Source organism: Pagrus major, chromosome 19 (assembly GCF_040436345.1).
Source record: "Pagrus major chromosome 19, Pma_NU_1.0".
In the NCBI taxonomy this organism is placed as follows: domain Eukaryota; kingdom Metazoa; phylum Chordata; class Actinopteri; order Spariformes; family Sparidae; genus Pagrus; species Pagrus major.
The window spans coordinates 14,343,333-14,363,769 of record NC_133233.1 but is presented as its reverse complement, the minus strand read 5'-3'; the positions used below and the strand labels follow the sequence as shown (position 1 = coordinate 14,363,769).

General features: G+C 41.5%; 2 protein-coding genes across 3 annotated transcripts; both read left to right on the top strand.

The window, feature by feature from the left end:
- Positions 1-3,254: 3,254 nt before the first annotated feature.
- commd3 (COMM domain containing 3) lies at positions 3,255-8,182 on the top strand. The gene is made up of 8 exons (XM_073488512.1): positions 3,255-3,453; positions 4,337-4,448; positions 5,914-5,977; positions 6,097-6,131; positions 7,050-7,110; positions 7,189-7,245; positions 7,338-7,391; positions 7,958-8,182. Exons 1-8 carry the CDS (start codon positions 3,315-3,317, stop codon positions 8,015-8,017), a joined length of 582 nt encoding a protein of 193 aa, XP_073344613.1. The 5' UTR covers positions 3,255-3,314; the 3' UTR covers positions 8,018-8,182.
- A 1,229-nt stretch (positions 8,183-9,411) lies between these two features.
- On the top strand, positions 9,412-19,793 carry bmi1a (bmi1 polycomb ring finger oncogene 1a). Of its 2 annotated transcripts, none has more exons than XM_073488510.1 (10): positions 9,412-9,746; positions 13,383-13,517; positions 13,757-13,853; positions 14,428-14,483; positions 15,694-15,741; positions 15,929-16,037; positions 16,811-16,850; positions 17,128-17,226; positions 17,387-17,467; positions 18,393-19,793. In XM_073488510.1, the coding sequence occupies exons 2-10, from the start codon at positions 13,406-13,408 to the stop codon at positions 18,750-18,752; spliced, it is 1,002 nt and encodes a 333-aa protein (XP_073344611.1). In that variant the 5' UTR covers positions 9,412-9,746; positions 13,383-13,405; the 3' UTR covers positions 18,753-19,793. The 2 variants fall into 2 exon arrangements, with proteins under 2 accessions (XP_073344611.1, XP_073344612.1); XM_073488511.1 differs by lacking the exon at positions 9,412-9,746 and adding an exon at positions 10,891-10,992 and having other exon boundaries at positions 18,393-18,834.
- Positions 19,794-20,437: the final 644 nt, after the last annotated feature.

The following is a 20,437-nucleotide window of genomic DNA, read 5'->3' as shown; positions in this document are numbered from 1 at the left end:
AAATAGAGAAAAGATTTCTTAGAATAACTGTGACATAAACTACTGAGAGGTAAAAAATAATAAAAAGAAGAAGTGAAGTGGCTGTACCAACAGTGACTCAGATGATACAGGATCAGCCGCAGAGCTTTTCCTCACAACAGAAAAATAGGCCTTGTTTCCGTTGAACTTGTGCGCTTTAATCTTTAAATAGCCTCATCAGAGAAGCAGCATAATAATGAAAAAGAAACGCTGTGTCAGCTGTTCAGTTATAGGGTAAACAGATCAGACTGAGGGTGAAGCTGCAAAGGCAACAATGCAGAAACAGAACCAGGCGATTACTTTCGGCTACATAGACAGTGTTGATTTATTAGGACTGTACTGCGTTTAAAAGTCATTCACCAGACACTCGATATCAGGATTATATTACTCAGCAAGACTTTTATTTTGAAGGAGTTGCATTAACGTGTTAAGAAGCTGCGCATGTAACCATATTGGTTTAATACACGGCAGCACACAAACAAAAACGTGGAGACATCGGGATTTGTCTAGCAAATCCATTCTGACATAAGGCTGATGACGCGTAAACCTTTACGCAAAAGAAATATATGACGATGTAGGCCTGATATGACGTAAGAGACGTCGTAATGACAAGTTGGATGCACATCGAGATAAGACACATGTCTTGGAGGAGAGAAAAAAACGAAACAGCAGGGAGAGAGTGAAGGCTTATCTATTTCACAACCCGACCCGGAGCCAAAATGGACTTTGGACAAAGCGCGGAGTCAGAGGTCACTGCGATAGCTGCTGCGTGTGTGGCCGCGCTGCAATAGATGCAATCCTCCTCATTTATAGATAATGAACGACAGGCTGTGGATGGTCTCACTTATAGGGGAAATGATGCAGCCGAAAATGAGTGTCGTGGTTAATAAAAGCGCTGCGTGCCGCCGGGACAGGCAAACATTTGAGAGCAATGAAATAGTTTTCCCCCCACATGACTTTAAAACTGCTGAGTGAGCGTTAAAAAAATTAACAGCGCAGAAGCTGAGATGGGGGAGTTACTGCGCCGAATAACTCAAGAATTAAAGTAAATAATATGGATTTCTTCGGGACTGCTCCTTTAAAAGCTGCACGTCTTCACTGGGGAGCAGTGTGTCCATGTATGCGCCATGATAACCTGAAGGATTGGTGTTTTCTGCGCTCTCAGCTCAGTGAAAAAGCAGTCTGCACCATCTGCATGCAGCATAATCCAACAGCTAATGATGCAGTCGCGTTTTTTTATGCAAAAAGGGAATTTCCTTTCTCTGTAGAGTTACAGTTGTCACGTGGTTCCAAGTCTAGGCTGCATTACACACTGATTACACATGTTTTAGCTGACATAATGGAAATTTAGAAGTGCTGCTCACCAGCGCTGTACCTGAAGACTGGCTCATGGAAAACAACATCATGTGCAGGAGAATAAAACAGAGAATCGTGTCATTATGATGACTGAGTTAAAGTGTAACCGGCAGACAGTGCTTTGGTGCTTATACTGCCTTTACTGTACACAAGTCAAATGTACTTTGGTTTTAAAAACAAGTACATCCTTTCACCTCTCTTTAAAATCATTTAGCTCCAACTGTTGATCCTGATCTTTAACTGGGCAAATCAATTAAACTCATTAAGTTTTTGCAAGTTTCAAACCTTCTAATGAAAAAGAAATTCCTGTAAACATGATGACGCTGGTTAATTAAAGGTGCACTATGTAGTTTTGAAGAAGAAATCCAAATTCAGAATTGTAATATTTACAATATTAATGAGGCAATAATACAAACAAAGAAATATAAATGTTTCTATAACTGAATAAACAAGCTGTTCTCAGAGGAAAATAAGGTCCCAGAACACTGTTTGAAGCTAGAAAGGTGGCAGGGTCCGCCACATATAAACAATGTAAAACAGTATGAACTTGTGTTGTCATTTTAGCTCAGTTTGTTTATTCAGTTCATTCAGTCATGAAAACAAAGAGAGTTTGTTTATTTAGTTTATTAAGGCATAAAAAAATCAGTCATTGTAGATCTTCCTCTTCTGATTAAAATTTCTTCTCCAGAACTACAAAGTGCACCTTTATAAATCCTTCAGCTCCATTTTTTGATCAAAACCCAGGAGGTTTTTCTAGTTTCAAACCTTCAAATGAAAAGAAAATGATGTAAACATGATGATACTGGTTAGTTAAACTGTAACAGGTTTCAGTTGGCATTGCATTTATTAACTGTTTGAAATGAAAATGTAATGTAAAAAGGCTGGTGATGACTGAACAGAAGGGGTACAAAATTTTAATTGTCTTAATTAACATATCTCATCAGCTTCATTTCATCTCCATCTCCTGAGTGATATGGCACTGACTGATTGTAACGAGTCCTCCGAACAGTTTGCATTCAGTGTATCCAGGTATAGCCAGTGCACAACATCCCACAAATTAAATATTAATACATTTTATATGGTGCAGTGGCCACAGAGTCCGTGTCCTGTTTTACTTTCAGTTTACTTTGAATATGTGGCTCTAACTGGAGAGAGTGTGGCCAAAAATATTCCCATTGGACTCTCATTTATTTGTGAACATGTACATGAACACACTCTGTTTTTTTTTTGTTTAATTCTATTCAAAGTGCCAGGTTGTCTTTAGCCTCTGTGTTGTAAAGTTCACTTACAGGGTAGTCTTTATCACCCAACCTGCACTGTTCATCTTACAGTTAAAACTTAGACTTCACTGCTGTGTTTTTATTGTCATATTCTTGGTTTTACTGTTATATTTCCATTTCATTTTTTATTCTTATATTGTTGTGTGTATCAGTGTTTTTTGTATATGTCATACAAGCTACTGGATAAACAAAGTATCTATCTATCTATCTATCTATCTATCTATCTATCTATCTGTTCCTTAAACCAGCAGTTCCAACTTTTTCTCATCAATGACACAACTTAGATTTGTGTAGAAGATTTTGTCTCTGTGTCCTGATCTGATCACACTTCTGCTTTTAAATTTTTTATTACAGAAAAGCTATGAAACTCGTGCCTGAAATAGTCAAACATTCTCTCATCGTCTTATTGGAGGAAATCAAAGTGAAAATAAATGATTCCTCTTTCTGCTGGTGGACCCTTAGAAGCCCCTCGGGGACCCCTAAAGAGTCCCCGGACCCCACTTTGAGCACCACGTTGCCCTGAACATCTCTCCTCCGTGACGACCCTCCAGTGATTCCTCTCCAGCTCCAGCCTCACAGCCTCAGCTCCTCGGCTTCTCCACACGCTGCATCAGCTGATCCGTCACGTGGTCTCGTGTCGTGGGTCACCCCTTTTACAAAATGGAGTTGTCTGAGTCTGTGCAGAGAGGGCTGCAATCCCTCGCCGACCCGTCCGCCTTCGACCAGAGCTGCTTCCAGGTGCTGGTGGACGTGTCTTTCCGGAGCCTGCTCTCCTCTCGAGGGGACCCCGGAGTCCTCGGTGAGCCGCCGCCTCTTCCCCCACCACCGCCGCCGCCGCCGACGCTTTTGTCTCCGCGGCTGCTTCCGGTTTCTCTCCGCGTTGAAAGTGTAGACAAGCTGCCTCGATGTTTGTGGGTTTTTATTGCTCTCCTGCGTACCAGGACTCGCTCCGAACCGGTTTCTCCCCCGTGTTTATATGAAGATCTGTAACGAGGCGAGGAGGATCTGCAGCAGACAGCCGCGCGTCAGCCATCGGGGCTAAAGCGATGTTAGCCTCTCCTGCTGCCTGCTTTACATTCAGCAGCAGACACACAATCACACGGCCACTCTGGATGCCTTTTGTCATTTAAACTGGCATCAGGTCTCCTCTACACAGTATTAGACTATTTCCTTCACTATTAATCCAAACTGATAAGGGATACACATGCGATCGTTCAGCTTCGTCCAGCTTCTTAGCAGGTCCTTGAACGCATCAGCGCTTATTTAAAATCATTTTTCTTGGATTGAAGCATTTCATATAAATGATGCAAAATGACAGAAGGGCTTCCTGTTGCAGTAGTAACAGCTCCTGCTCTGCCGATGGCTGTGGATGGTGTTGTGTCCAACTTTTCTGCAGCAGTCCAACCTCTTTAATGGCAGAATGATGTAGAAAGTGAAATGTTCAGTATACAAACAAACAAAGGACCCCTGGCTGATGCAGCTCGGGGGTCCATTCACATGCAAATCATCATTGATTTCCATTCCACACGTCAATCTCCAGAGCAAGAGTATGGCTCCGCACATTATAGCAATCAAACGCGTCTGTTCAGTCCATAGAGAGCTAAAAAAAACAAAACCGCATGCTCCTCTTGACTGCACATTTGCACCCTTATGCACAATGTGTCTTGCTCTGTGGTTTACAGATCAGCTTGAGCTGAAGCAGGTCGACCAGATCCTGCTCAAGCAGAGTCACACTGCGGCGACCACCTTCATACTGGAGGCGGTCAAACAAAACGCAGACAAGTCAACGATAAGGTAAGCGTCATCAGGCAGAGCAGGGTTTCCTTCCTGTAACATGTAGTGCTGCGGTGGTGAGCATCTAAAAATAGGCACATTATTAACTGTCTTTTTATGGCTCTTATCACACAGTGTGACAGGAAATATGTTGCTCTAAATCAAGTTGTTCTTGCAACTCCCAAAACACCACGACTCTGACAAAGACTGCAGCAATAAATTAAATTGAGTAAATATGTGAAATGTTGTCTTATTTTCCTGCGAAACTAGAAGAAACTTTAAGGCAGAAAAATAATGGCAGTGTTGTGTTCTGATTGTGTGGCCCAGATGTGTATCTATAGGATGTCTTGCATGCATTGTTGTCATGAGAGGTTAACTGCTTAACATGTTAAGGAGCTGTAAATGGAAGGAAATTAAATAATGGGTTCTGTATTTATATTTGACACGCTTGTCACTGAATGGATTGGTTGAAGCTTATAAAAAAAGCAGCTTTGCCTTATTGCCCATCTGCATTGCTTTGATTCATTTAGCTGTTGTTGTCATTGTCTTATGGTGAGGCATGGGGCGGTATAAAAATGCCATGTCCAACATAATTGCTATTCACGATATTATCCCGATAATCACCAAAAAATATTCTTAAAACTTTCAAAATAAAAACTGGAGTCACTTTAACCTTTACATTCTGTGAGGAGACAAATATTTCTACAGGACGCACATCATCAATCTAAGAGTCTAAAATAAGTAATCATAAATCATGAGGTCTTCCTGCACAAATAAAAGATGAGTAAACCGTTGTTACCTCACCTCCCTGATGATCTTCAGTTTGGAATCCATCGTTTTTTCCACACATATAATTAAAACTTGTTTTTGTGGGAGATACAGTATTCAAGCCATGCCTTCAGCCATGGTGACAGGTTTAGGCAATTCAAAATAAATCAGGAAGTCAGTGAGTTAGACAGCTTACGTGTCACCATTATTCCGATCATGAAAATTCACCACGATCAACATATTGTGAGATAAAATCTTTTATCGTCACCTCCATACTTTGGGTGCTTGAAACTAGAGAGTGGAGGTGTTATTCCGATCACTGTCAGAGTGAAGGGTAAAGGGCATTCACATTCAAGTACCCCAGCTGTGTGTGTGTTTGATCATCCAACCAACATGGACCAAAATACAGCTAAAGAATCATTTTGACTGTAGAAAGTTTTTTCTTCTTTTCTGTTCCCTTGGGGAAAAAAACCCCTTCTTTTAAGTGGTTGTCTTTTATTTCTCCACAATCTAAATTGAAATGTGATTACAAACCCTGTGCTCACATAGACAATGGAGACATCAACATTCAGCCTACACAGGACCAAAGCACTGACTCTCCTTTTTGGAAAAATGCATGACAGTGCTGGTGTAAACATCTCCAAAAATGTGACCATTTTAAAAAGACAAGTGAAGTTGGGTGAAATCGGCTCCTGATTAAAGTGTTCTGCTCTTACAGCTCCTGCCTAGAAGAACTCACATTCAGTGCAGAGAGAATAGAAATATTCTGCAGCACGTATCAGGTGACAGCTCCAACACTTTTTTTTTTATTATTTGTATTTTTTTTTTTTACATACAGTTCTTGTAACTGAATGTGGCTGATTTTGTCCATCACTCACAGATGCATGTTTGTGTTTTACAGAAACATAAGACAGAGCTGGACCGTCTATTAGCGAGGTAAGCCTGCAGAGACTAGTGGAGGTGATGATGCTGTATTTTAGCTGAATAGTTTTACCTTCACCCAGGGAGATTTTTTAACGCTTTATATGTTTAACATTGCAGCATTACAACTGAACGTTTGCTCATTAATTGTTCAAAATGAAAGGTCAACATTTTCCCCATTTTTATTCCACTCCACACTGGTGTTAAAGGGGCTCTGTGTAGTTTTGGAGAAGATGTTTAAACAGATTTTTAATATTTAGAATATTAATGAGGTAATATTTATTTTTTCCATAACTGAGTAAGCAAGCTGTTCTCAAAATAAGGTCCCCAGAACACTGTTTGAAGCTTGAAAGGTGGCAGGGTCCGCCAAATATAAACAAAGCAAAACAAACTGTCTTGTCCTTTTTAAGGTCAGTTTGTTTACTCAGTTTATTCAGCCATGAAAACAAAGAGAGTTTGTTTATTTAGTTTGTTTAGACATAAAAAATCAGTCAGTGAAGATCTTAAAATTTCTTCCCCAAAAACTACACAGTGCACCTTTAAAGACATCAGTGATTAATTGCGATGTAAATGCTGTTTTATGACGTGTCCTCAACAAAAACGTGTCTTTCTTTGTGAGAGACATTTGTCAGTTCATATTAAACGCAAACAGTTTTAATCACGCATAAAAATGTCATGGTGCACAAAACTTTCGGGCATCGTTAAACAGCCTCTTATTGAATCCTGAGAGGCTTCAGATAATCGACCAAAGATTCTCACATGGGGACTTTTTTTTTTTTTTAAGAACACGTTTTCTGTCCAACACTTACATCTTGATCGTTAGATTATTGCCGGATTATAAAAGTGAACCTCCCTGAGCCCCTTCGTTTTAATGTATATCTACTCTACTTACTCAAGATCACAGATTACACAGTAACTGTCACCCTCTTCCAGCATAGGAAGGTGTCCACCTCGGGTTAACGACGCGTCGTGGCGTCTACAATACCACATGAAGGTACTGGAGGTATCATTTGGATCTTATCTTTTGTGTTTTTGTTGCACGACTTCCTAAAAAATGTTGTCTCCCCGACAGAACTCACAGGTGGATAAGGTCAACGAGCCTGTCTACTTGATTTCACTGGACACTGAGGTGAGACTCCAGCGCATTTTTCGTCCAGGTCCTTGTGTGTGATGATTTTTCTGTGGGTTTAGAAGAACCGTGTTTTGTTCCTTTGTCCTCAGAATGAAGGCTCCTCTGAGGATGTGAACTTCACCTGCACGATGGAGCAGCTACAGGTAGAGGAAGGATTCAGCTCCATGTGTGTTCTGTATCCTCCTTTTTAAATCCACTTGTTCTCCACGTGTCTTTTTTAAAAATTTTAAATATTTTATTCGGACTATCAAAAACAAAAACAGCATGAAAGAAGTCGATTCATTGACCTGATGGCTGTGGGGTATTTTTCAACTTCAGGCGGGGGGGATTTCCAAAGAAAACAGCTGTGGAAATGTGACAATAAATGAAAGGGATTTGTGCGCATGGAGAGGATCTTCATCGCTGCAGAAATAAATGGATTTTGCAGAAACTGATAGATCGCGTTGATGGTGCTGCATCTTCATTTAAAAATAAATCTTTTTTGAATGTATCATCAGAAATGTTCCAGTGTGACCTGCTCTCGATCAGATCCACGGTGCTTTATCACTTGGCTTCAATTCAGCGTGAATAAAAAAAAAAAAATCCGAGCGCACAAACTTTGCTTAATTCTTATTTATAATGAGTACAATTCCCAGCGTAGATATGATTTTATTTTCAAGTGATAATTATCATTTCCGCCGACTTTATTCCTTCCCTTTGTTCCTCTCAGGATTTGGTGGGAAAGCTGAAAGACGCTGCCAAGAGTGTGGAGAAAGCCAGTCAGATGTGATGCCTGCCGGGTGTCCTCCTGCTCCCCTCGCCTCACAAAGCACTGAACTTCATCAGCTTCCAGCGGCATTGCTCATCTCTTTATAGCTCCTTTTGTACCTGACACTGACGTGACATTTCATTCCAACTTGTGTTTCAATAAAAAAAAACAGCAAAACGAATAAAACTCCACCTTCTGCTTTGACTAATTTCACCGCTGACCCAGATATGTGACTTCCCATCAGGTTGGGGAGAATATTTTCCAAATCCATAATTCCACTGTCGTGTTGTGTGTGAGAGATGTGAAACGTTTGGTTTGAATATGGAGTCGGTTGAGTGACTGTGTTTTGCCTGAAGAGGATTTTTTTTGCCATAGTTGGAACAAGAGGATCAGCTTTTTTCCTGCAGGACTCAGGCTGATGATGGCGCATATTTATATATATATTTAAAAAAAACTCCCAACAGAAATCTGTGACTTTTCGGACCGAGCTGCCTCATAGCATTTGTGCTCCTCTTTTATCCCTCTGCATCCACCTCAGCTGAAAGTTCAAAGCTTCCTGCAGCTGAAGCACCACAGCGGCTCAGATTCCATAAACATCCGACATGCCTTCATTTTCTGCGGCGCTGGCTGAGGGATAAAGACTCCAATTCATCAAGTGGAAGTTGCAGCGCATTTTTTTGTTGTTGTCTGTTTTTTTGCACATGTCAGGACAGCCTGTGACAAAGGTTTGACAGCAGAGCCATTTGTCACATGGACGTGTTTTAAAACCGAGTGTGCGTGGGTCTTTTATTTATTTATTTTTTTTAAAAGCACCACGGATGAATGAGGTGGCCCCTCTTTGAGCTCCGGCAGACCGATATGAGAGAGAGGATCGAGGCATTTTGAGGTGTCTAAAAACGACATGAACGTGTGTGAGTGCGTGTGCCGCAGTTATTTTTAACCTCGGAGAGACGAGGGAACACCATCGGCAGCCTACTTTCCACACGCCCGCGATCACAGAGCAATTTGAGCGCAAGTAGGAGACGTATGAGTGCATGAATTGTGTGTTTTCGTGCCGAAAAGTCAACCAAAACTGTATGAACGTGTGTGATGGGTTATTTAAAATCATGCGTCATACATTAGAAAAGACCAGAATACACCGACAGTAATTTTTACGCGCCCTTAAGCAGCTGCCTGGTGTCATCACAGCTCCAGTAAAGCACAAACTGCTTAGTGCTTTATGGTATTTAAAGGCTGTTCACATGTACATATGTGTGTTTTGCGTGTTATTTTGTATCATGCGTAGTAGATTCGGAAAAACAGCGTACACCGACAGTAATTCCTAGGCACCCTTAAGCAACGAGACCACGTGACCAAAGCGGGGCGGTCGAACTACAAGCCATTTTGGGGACGGTGTCAGTTTCCACGGAGCACACACACACTGCTGCATTTTACTGGGGGTGAAGCGGATATTTTGGAGGCAAAGTTATCGGTGCCGAAGTGGGAGCCTTCCCGAGCCGAAGCCGGACGACCGGGCTCTCCAGAAGCCGCGAATCGGATACGCACACGGCGCGCAAGCGGCGAGGAAAAGAGGAGTTTTTATTCGCACATCTGAAATGCGCTCCGGTCCGCCGTGCGCTCTCCGCCACTGACAGCGTCTGCAGCCTGCTTCAAGATGGCGGCTCGGCTCCTATTCATTTTCTGCTGATCGCCTCCCAACTTTCATTGTCTATTCGCCTCAAGACCCACCGTTTCCCAGCCGAGCCTCCAGGTACGTCTTATTCGATATCGTCTCTAACTAACGGGGGCAGAAGGCGACGTTCGGGGTGGGTGCTTTTGTGTTTTTGTACGCAGCGATCCAGCGGTGGATGTGGAGCTTTCAACGGTGGCTGCAGCGATCACCGACGTGGAGCTGCCGTGTGTGTCTGCGCACCACTTTTTTTTTTTTGTAAAAGATGTTCCCCGCTCGGGCACAAACGCGAATTAAGATCCACGCACACGCGTTGTGGCACGATCTTGTGTTCGGTAACGTGTCCGTATAAGTTGATCGCGGTTGGGTTTCGCCTTGTGTCGTTTGGATTTATGTAAAGTGGGAGATCTCGGGTGAACCAGGCTGTGTTGGCTGAGATCTTAACATCAGCAAGTGCTCCAAACGCTCCTGCCGTGCCCATATTTCCACCCAGCGTCTTCATTTTATAGAATTAGGTAGTTTGGGGTGTTACGAAGTGGGTGCTGTGTTGGCTTTGGGTGTATGTGACCGAATGTTTGATTTATTAACTTAACTTGGACGGCTCCCATAAACGTGACAAGGAGGCAAGCCATTTTAATTGTGCATAAATGTTTCGTGACTGCTGCTTGGTAAACACTTGGATCATCGTTCATCACGCACTCTGGCTCATCATCTGTCGGTGTGTGATTATCTCAATTAAGATGGATGGTTGGCTTATGGAGAAATTTTTAAAAAATGTAGGCGACACGTCGGCCAGGAGAACTCACAAAAGGCTGGTTGTTTCTCGCAAGCAGCCAACGCATCGGTAAATTCACTTTATTTCATGTGGGCTATGGCCAGCGTAGACTGTTTGTTGACATTTAGTCTCAATATGGATTTCCATATTTTCCCTTTCATGCGGCTAAATGCTGGCGGACAGTGTGACTTGAGTGTGGTGACACAGGACCAGGCAGACATGAGCCAGGCGGGCTTCTGCTTCTTAGGGGGGTGGGGTGGGGGGGGGGATAAAAAAAAAAAAAATCTCATTCGACTCATGAATGCTGTTGGGCAGCCTGCGTGTGCGTAATGGGTTAAAATGACTGTTTCCCCCCTCACTCGGGTGTGCAGATTGACAGGCTCACGGGTCCATGTAGATGTGATAACGCAGCCTCACAGATTCTGGAGGTTTGCAGTGTGAGATGAGCACAATTTAACCCACGAAATGAAAGTAACCCTTGTTTGTTTCGACTGTGGTTAATTAGGAATCTCCAGCCCTTCATTTCAAGATTTTCTAAACTGACAGACAGCGGTAAATATGAGCTCTTGGTTTTTTTTTTTTTTTTGTTGTTGGTTTTTTCCTCCATTGCCGATTTTAATTGGGTTATTTCCAGCTGCTGTTGATTTACGTGTAAGGGGGAACCTTAACAGGAGGAACTGGGCTCGTTTGGGAATAAATGAGGTCGGCACGACTTCGGGTCACTGCAGGAACCGAGGGGAAAATCTCTTAATTTGTTGCTGCTTTATTGGAAGAATTAAAGATTCATCTGCATTAATTTGAGGGTGTGTTGTCAGCGCCGACTCCATGATTAAACCGAACTGTCTTGATGGGAAGAATACATGTGATGCATCTGCTCCATCTTCTGTGTGCAGCCAGTGTTTCTGTAGGAGAACTGGATCTATAATGGGAGTCTGGACCACACTTGATTTAGCGTGTTGTTGGTTGGTGCTTTTAGCCATTTTGCAGCATTCGTTCCCAGTCTGACTGAACTTCTGTCCATGTGGATTTTGTGGAGTGATTGACCTGATGTCTTATAAAGTCAGCTCCCACAGGACAGAGGGAGAGCAGTTGTCCAAACACCAGCCAATCGATTAATGGCGCAACAGGCTCCCTGCGTATATGTAGCCCAAGACATTATCCATCATTATCCATGTGTGAGGCATCCTTTGAGTCGGAGTCGCTGTTCCAAACTTGTCTGCAGTGGTCTGTTGAGAGACGGCCAAGAGGAGAGAGGTCGGTTGGAGCATTGAAGCCCGGTCGGGGCTCGGGCATGGTGCCGGCTGTGGCACCATGAAGTGACCGTGTGGGTTCGGGGCTGGAAACTGGCTGGCTGGCTGTCATCCAGTGTTTAAAGAGGGTCACCTCATCATGTGCAATCTATAGGCGACAGTTAGACTTTTAATGATGCTGTTAAATTATTTCTTTAAGGGCGCCCAGCTTTTGATAATGCGCGCCGACATGGATGAACGTTTTCCAAGCTTTTGAAAGACAGCCTGGGTTTGCTTCCTGGCTCGTAATAAAATGGGTAAACGATGATAACTTGACACTGGAGGACTTATTTCACTGTTTGAGTGGTGTGTGTGGTTTGCCAGAACCGGGTTTGTAAAGTTAAATATCCATTGGCACAACCTGGGTAAAGTTGACGTGGGTCTAATGTGTGACTCTGGTTCATAATGGCGCTGAATAAATAAGTATGATCCAGTGTGCGCTTCAACTTCAGCACGGTCGCTGCCGTCTGGCCATGTTGGTGCTGCACGGTTGCTGATTATCGCGCACACGCCATGAAAAACACGACGCGGAATAACAGCAGAGATTATTGTCCGAGTTCACCGCGTCTGAGCTACTCCTCAAATCGGTCCGTAAAGATTTGAGAAGCTCGCGTAAACTACCCGGATACTGTTTTTATTCGCCTTCTCTCGAAGGAAACCCCGCAGCCCGTTGAACCGATACGGGCTTTTTTTTTTTTTTTTTTTTCCTCCACAAAATGGCAGCCGTGCTGTCGGCAGCCTGGCAGTCCAGCGGCTGTCTGTGAGCGCGGAGGGACGGGGAGCCTCCGGTCCCTCCTTGTTCCCGCTCCGCACACCGGAGAGCTCGCCCGCGCTGTTCTCGGTTGGAGATCCTGCCTCGTCGCGGTGACTGGCGGTCAGCCATGTGGGCTAAACAGCAAAGGGAGTTGCCATAGAAACGCGCAGGTTTCCCCACAAGCCTGTGTGGCACACCTGACGCAGTGAATGGGTGTCTCCTATCATCCCCCACCTCTCTCACCCACACTCACCCCGGGGCGCCACACATTACGCACGCATTATTTTCCAACCCAAATTTCGGGTACATGTCTGGTTCCACAGCGGAGCAGCCAGCGACTAAATGTATTTATTTTATCGGATATTTGTCTCCTGGAGCGTGGCAGACATCTGTGGTGCTCCATCGGTCCGATTTGTTTTTATAATCGTTTGGATTTCTGGCACTTTTATTTTAAACTAAAACTGCAACATCAGCCCCGAATTTAACCCCAGATTTTGAAGAATACTCCCGAATCAAGACTGAGCTATGAAACCCATGATTTTCTACTTTCTATATTTTTATTCTTGGTCTGATGTCACCATGTGTTAAACGCTGTTGTTTTAAGATGAAGCCTGCATCGATCCCGTGGAAGTGATTGATTTATGATCAGTCACTGCGCCCCGGTCAGGTGACCCCGCTGCTGCCCATCAATCTGCCACCGACGCTCCTTCCCCTCCGCTTATTATCGGGATTAGCATAAAAGATGATGTTGCTTTAACACAGTCAAACAAACAGCAGCCTTTTTTTCCCCTTCCCCAAATGGTCCGTCCCGCGTTGTAAAAGATTGCGGTCCTCTGGTGTCTCCTCCACGCACTGTTTTGACCTGCTCTTTTTTTTTCTTTCTGTTATTTTCCACGCAGGATTGTTGTTCCCTCCTCTCAACATGCATCGGACGACCAGGATAAAGATCACCGAGCTCAACCCTCACCTCATGTGCGTGCTGTGCGGGGGATATTTCATAGACGCGACCACCATCATCGAATGTCTCCACTCATGTGAGCAGAACAACGACTTCTTCCCTTGCAGACATGGAGTTGTGTGTATGAATGACTGTGAGAATATGTTGCAGCAACTTATGGCCTGCAGGGACCTTGTCTGCACATGCACTGTGTGAAGTGTGATTCCTCCTCAGCATCAAGCCCTTTTAAACCAGTCACCAGTTCAGATTCAGGATATCCTTTCAGATGGCATCTGATATTGACTGCTTTTTCTTTCCTTTTTCTACGGTTTGCAGTTTGCAAGATGTGCATTGTGCGCTACCTGGAAACCAGCAAATACTGTCCCATCTGTGATGTACAAGTGCATAAAACCAAGCCTCTGCTCAACATAAGGTGAGAACTGTGGATATTGAATTTTCTGCATTTTTTAGTTTATCTCTTTTCGTTTTCAGATATCGATTCTTATTTACTTCTGGTGGCGAAGGAATCTTTTTTTAAGATGCCTCATCATGAGTTAAACTGACGCATGCTTTTATATCCTTTCTAATATATAAAGATTTGTATGTGTTGCTAATGTTAAGCAGCTATGGCAATAGTTTGAACATAGCTTGTTTCCTTTTTCTTTCCCTCTGGTTTTCTCATTTTTGTTTCCCCACTCAGCAGCTGGAGCAGCATGTGTGTAATTGGTTTAAAATATTCAGACAGAAATAACACTTAGTATGTGTGAGATTTTCAAAAGCCTTGAATACCCATAAGGAATGTCTATATTTTGCATACCAGCTGTGCCGTAATGCAAGAGAAATGACTATTCAGGAATGCATATGCATGTACTCGTAGACACTTCATCAGATGTCTTCTCCTCCATGAGCTTTAATAGAACTGCAGCGATTCAGCTGTTTGGTATCAGTTGTTTTTGAGAATCCCAGTATCGCAGTGACTTGACTGACGTTTCTCTTCCCCTTTCAAGGTCTGACAAAACTCTACAGGACATTGTGTACAAACTGGTCCCCGGCCTCTTCAAAAGTAAGAGCATGACAGCAGAAGCATCTCTGTATCTAACGTGTTTCCTTCGGCTATCACTCTGCTTTCGCATGCTTCCTTTTGATTTAGTAGTTTGATCCACAAGCAGCCGGCAGTATTGGGACAGCACAAAAACTAAAAAGTGTGACAATAAGAAACAATTCGACCCCTAAAAACTAACAAATGTTCATACACAGACATCTTTAGCTTTAGCTTTTCAATATGTTTGTTTATAATCTGTTAGAAGAGCGGTTGCTGAGCTGAGATCATATCTTCTGCTACTGTCGTCACACTTGGTGATGTGTTTTTGTTTTTGTTATTTGAGGTATTTGTGTTTGTGTTAAAGGAGCACTATGTAGATTTGGGGAAGACATTTTAATCAGACGAGAAAGATCTTCATTGACTGATTTTTTTCTATTTTTTATGCCTAAATACACAAACTCTTCGTTTTCATGACTGAATAACCAAACTGACCTTAAAGGACATCACAATTCCATACTGTATTACTTTGTTTATATGTGGCGGACCCTGCCACCTTTCTAGCTTCAAACAGTGATCTGGGAACCTTATTTTCCTCTGAGAACAGCTTCTTTATTCAGTTGTATTTTTACCTCATTTATAGTGTAAATATTTAAAGTCTGCATTTGAATTTCTTCTCCAAAAACTACATAGAGCCCCTTTAAGATGTACATGCTGCTTAGCAAACCTCTCTAATTAGGTCAGGCTAAACTGTACTTGTTTCAATGCCAAGTCTCATATATTACATCACAAACACTCATGAGGTAGAACGTTGGAATAACATGGAAGTGGAACCAATGGCAGGTGTTTTTATTTTTATTTTTTTATTTAACATTTATTAACCAGGAAGTCCTTTTGAGATTTAAATCTCTTTTTTGAGAGAGACCATTGCAAGACAGAAGACCACTACAAAGTTTAAGAAATTAAACAACAGAGCAAGTCAAAGAGGAGCACTTTTAAAAATGGCCACAGATTTTTTTTTATTTTTATTTATCAGTGGTGTTGAGGTGCATGCTAATTTTGCTGTTTTGAAATAATCCATAATTTAATTTATCAGCTGTATCAACCGTTAATGTAGTTTTTGTTGCATGTCCACTGTTCTGATGTTATGTGTCCTCTTGTATTGTACTTTTAATTCTGTGCCAACTGAAAGTAAACAGACTTGCTAACAGCTTGTCTCCCTCATTGTCCTCAGATGAGATGAAGAGGAGGAGAGACTTTTACGCGGAGCACCCTGTAGATGGTAAGTCAGAGAGCACATGTACGAATTTGTTATTTAATTTACCTGCAGTCGACACAGTGAGGAGAAAAACACGTCAACTGAAGTTCAGAACTAACTCAAAGAGGCGTCATCCTTTTCTTTTTTTACTTGATTTTCGTGGTATTCATCTCTCTCTCTGCGCGTGTGTGTGTGTGTGTGTTTTCTAAAGCTTCTAATGGATCCAATGAGGATCGTGGAGAAGTGGCAGACGAGGACAAGAGAATTATCACAGATGACGAGATCATCAGCCTCTCGATCGAGTTCTTCGATCAGACAAGGTAGGCTTTGTTTTTTGGTTTTGTTCCTGGTAATATTGTTGTGACGTTCTCATTCGTTCATACCGTCAGATTTGGGTAGTTATAAAAGACTTGTTTTGCTAGATGACGCCCTGCATTGTTGTAGATCAGATGCGTCCTGAGTGATTAAGTGTTGCTGAACCTGTTATTAACTCTGTTGTGATGCGTCAGAAAGCACAACCTCTTTATCATCCAAGTTGTCCTGCAGTCCAGCACAATAAATAAACACATAGAATCAGTGATATCCGACCTGAGTTCGATCCTGAACACATTTTCTTGATGTTTATAAATTGGCTTTTTTCCAATAATGGTTTTTGGATATCAGTTATCCTTTTTCTAAGGAAGTAACTAATAAATATTTATTATATTGTTCCTCTGTGTTTCAGCCTTGATTAAATTAGTTGAAGATATTTTTTGAATTATTTTATTTCTTTTAATTATTTAATTACATTTTCTTGCAGTTTATCCACTTGTTTCAATCGTTGACAGTCTTACTGGCTTCCCTGCAATACTAAATGAACATTTTAAAGGCTGTTGGCCTGAGTAATAAGTTAGAAATGCTTAATGTGTAAGATGTAGGAAAAAGGAGGAAAGCAAAAAAGTGTGTTTTTCATCAAGAGGCTGATTCTGTAGATCCACATTGTTTTTTTTAATTTTCCTGTCGATAATCACATTTTGTTATCATATGTAGGTTTGGTGTTGGAACATGAGAGCTGTGAAGTCATTATTATTTTCTCTTGTTTTATTCTGAGCAGACTGGGAGTTGGAGTGGAGACCAAGACGACTAAAGATCAGGTACGGCAAGTTGATTTCTCTACCACAGCATTATTGTTTATTGTCGGCATCCTTTGGAACAAAATAAGAACGAAATATAAACCGCAGACTCCTTTTTCAAGAGATGAATATTTCATTTTCCACCTCTCTCGTGAAATCAGCTGATACATTGTCTTCACTTGACAAAGCTTCATTGTTTATGTATTTTGCTGTTTTTAAGGTGGACCAGACTGTACTCGTTTAGATGTACTTCTATGCATATAAATCGAAATCATACTAATCCTGACATATTTTACAGGTCGCTAACAAGAGGTACCTGCAGTGTCCAGCAGCCATGACAGTCATGCATCTGAGGAAGTTCCTGCGCAGCAAAATGGACATCCCAAGCACCTACCAGGTCTTTATTTAATAACACTCATTGTTTATTCATTTCATATTTGAGTAACATAAACTGGACATTTAATCTGTCGGTCCGTGATTATTACTTCAGTGAAATATATTTACTGATTTATTCCATTTAAATTAATATTTACTGTTTTTTGTTTTTTTCTCTCTAGGTTGAAGTCATGTACGAAGACGAACCTCTGAAAGATTACTACACGTTAATGGATATAGCATATATCTACACATGGAGAAGAGTAAGGTTATTTTTCAACATAATGCAGAATAAGATCCTCATTGTTGTCATGTAACTAACAGTCATAAATCATAAATGCTTTTATTTTGCCCATTAATGTATAGGATGTGTAAAAGTATTCATGATTTTAAATCATCTGCATTTTTAAATAAATGGATGTAAGAAAAACCACCTGGAGTATACATTTAAACACCTTGTGATTTTTGGTTTAAAAAAAAAGAAAGTCATGTTTAATAAAGGCGAAATAAGGCTAAGAGACCATCCATGTTGATCTATAAATGATTGTATTTACATTTAATTTTACAAATTAATAAATTAAAGATCATAATTGATTCTATTTGCACCAAATATATCACTGCAAAGAAAGAAAAAAAAAGCTGATTGTAAAATATGGGTTACCACCCCTTTTTGTTATAAGTGGTGCAGAAACCAGCCAACTTTAAAAATGTATTTTATTTTATTTATTTACTTTTTTAAAACATTTTTTTTTTTTTTTTTTACATAAAACAGGCTGACGGGAGGTTGTTGGATAAGAAGCTCAGGCCATTTATGTACATTTCCAAATTTTTAATTTAACCTGTAGGCCCTCACAGGGGTTATTCCCTGAGGACTGGGAAAAATACAGCTGACCTGAAAATAATTTGACTCTTGTTCCTAAAAACAAACGGGTATAATGGCTTCATCCGTCCATCAGAATATTTTTGGGATGTTAGAAATTGTTTGGCGTGCCATTTTAATTTGAAACAATTACCAACTGTTTATCTGGTGATCGATGCAGGCATTGTTGGAAAGAAGCACATGCATTTTGGAGTTAATTGTTGTACTTTGGCTGCTTTAAAACTTGTGATTTATTTTATTTTTGTGTTATTTCTTTGATTCATACATTCTGATACGTAATGGTCTCTGTCTCCATCCCTCTCTGACAGAACGGGCCGCTGCCCCTGAAGTACAGAGTCCGACCCAACTGTAAGAAGATGAAGGTGAGCCACGCGCAGCAGGAAGGCCAGAACAGCGCGAGCAGGTCCGGTCCCGAGAGCGACTCCGCCAGCGACAAAGCCGGAAGTCCCGCCGGGGCTCCGTCCACGTCCTCGTCGCTGCCGAGCCCCGGCACGCCTGCGCAGTCCCCGCACCCGCAGCACCCCCACGGCCCCAATAACGTCAACGGGACCCCGGCCGCCGCGCCCCCGACCCCCAGCCGGTCCTTCACTCAGTTCGGCAGCGGGGGCAGCGGCGGCAGCAAGCCCCGGAAGGTCTCCCTGAACGGCTCGTCGACCTCCTCCGGATGACGCGGGGCTCCGGAACCGAACCGGACCAGCCAACGCCAGACACCCGCTCAGCTAATACTGTTTTCATGCCAACGTAGTTCCATCGTGTAGACAATGTTCTCTCTCTTTCTCTCTCCATCTGTTGTTCTGGATATTATGGCATCACGTGTAAGTTTAAACGTAGTGGAATCGGAGACATTTCAAAATAAAAGGAACGAGGAAGTTTGGTGACGTGGGGATTTTTTTTAATTTTATTTTTTTAAATACGAAAGAGTTTTGATCGTGAGAAAAAAGAAAGTTGGAAAGAAGAAGGACAAGCATTTATTCCCTTTTTAAAGCTACATCTTTATTTTACAGAAGTGACTGAAGATAGACTTTTATATTTTCTTTTTCTCAAATGAAACGTGTTTATCATGATTATTTCATGTGTGTTGGGATATTTTGAAGATGTCAGTTTAAACATGCATGCATCATGATAACACTTTGTTTTGTTTTCTTTCATGAAAGAGGATTCTGCGTGTTTACCCTCACCCGTCTCGTTTTGACGGTTTTTTTTTTTTGTTTTTGTTTCAAACATCGATTTTTATTTTATTTTATTTTCATTTTTTTGTTCCGACGAAAGACAGACAAACATGTTTGTGTAGCGCTGCTGGCTTCACGGGAACATTGCCTCTGGAGGGAAAAAAAAATCAACTTTAAAATTGCCTTTTACTGGAAAGAAAAAAAAGAAAAAAGAAAAAAAAAGTTTCTTGTAGCTGCAGTGGAATCGGATTGCTTATGCTCCACGTCTTTAACACGTATAAGCAGTTGTAGAGAAGCCACTTGTAAATAGAAACAAAATGCATATTTAATCAGCGATGATGTTATTCTCTTATTCCCCCTTTTGTTCTGAGGGAATGACTTGGGCTCCTGTTCAGCTCCATTTCATGCTCGATGACAGATGTTTTGATGTCTCCCGTGTTTTCCGTATTTGTATCGCTCGATTGTATGGACAACTTATTGTATTGTTACTGTTGCACAGTATAAAACATCTAAATAAAACATTTTACACTTATGAATAAAGCCGGGTCGATTTTTTCTTTTTGTGTTCGAGGCTCATCAGTCAGAGCTGCTGCCATTCACCGTACTGAATAAAGGAAGAATAGAAAATAAATGGGCAGCCGGTGCACAGAGTCACATCACGATGTAGATAAGTGAGTTAAGGAGGCCAGCTCTGAGCATGGAGGAGGAGGAGATCTGGCCCGGGATCAAATCATGTTTCTGAATACATCCAATTAAGATAGAAGCCATGTTGATATCTTTTTGTGTTTGCAGATGATTTATCACACGAGTAATTGCATTTTAGTGCTCTGAAAAGAAGCGGTTTGAATGGAAACTTGAGAAGAAACAACAATTGATTAGGCTATTTTAAAAAACAATAATATTGATCATAACTGTTCAGTATAATTTCCGTTCTCAAGTATGATTCTGGTATAGTGGATGCTAAAAGTGGGATACTAAATTAAAGATTAAAAAAGCATTTTCATGATTAACTAATTTTTTTAAATTATTTGTTTATATATAAAAAACGTTTAAAAAAAGATTTTTGCCCACCAAAAAATGGATTCATTATAAAAAAATAAAAAATCCCGAAACACACACAGTTGGGATTTTTCACTCAATCATCTACGCGTCTGAAAACAATTGGTTAATCCAATTTAATCCAA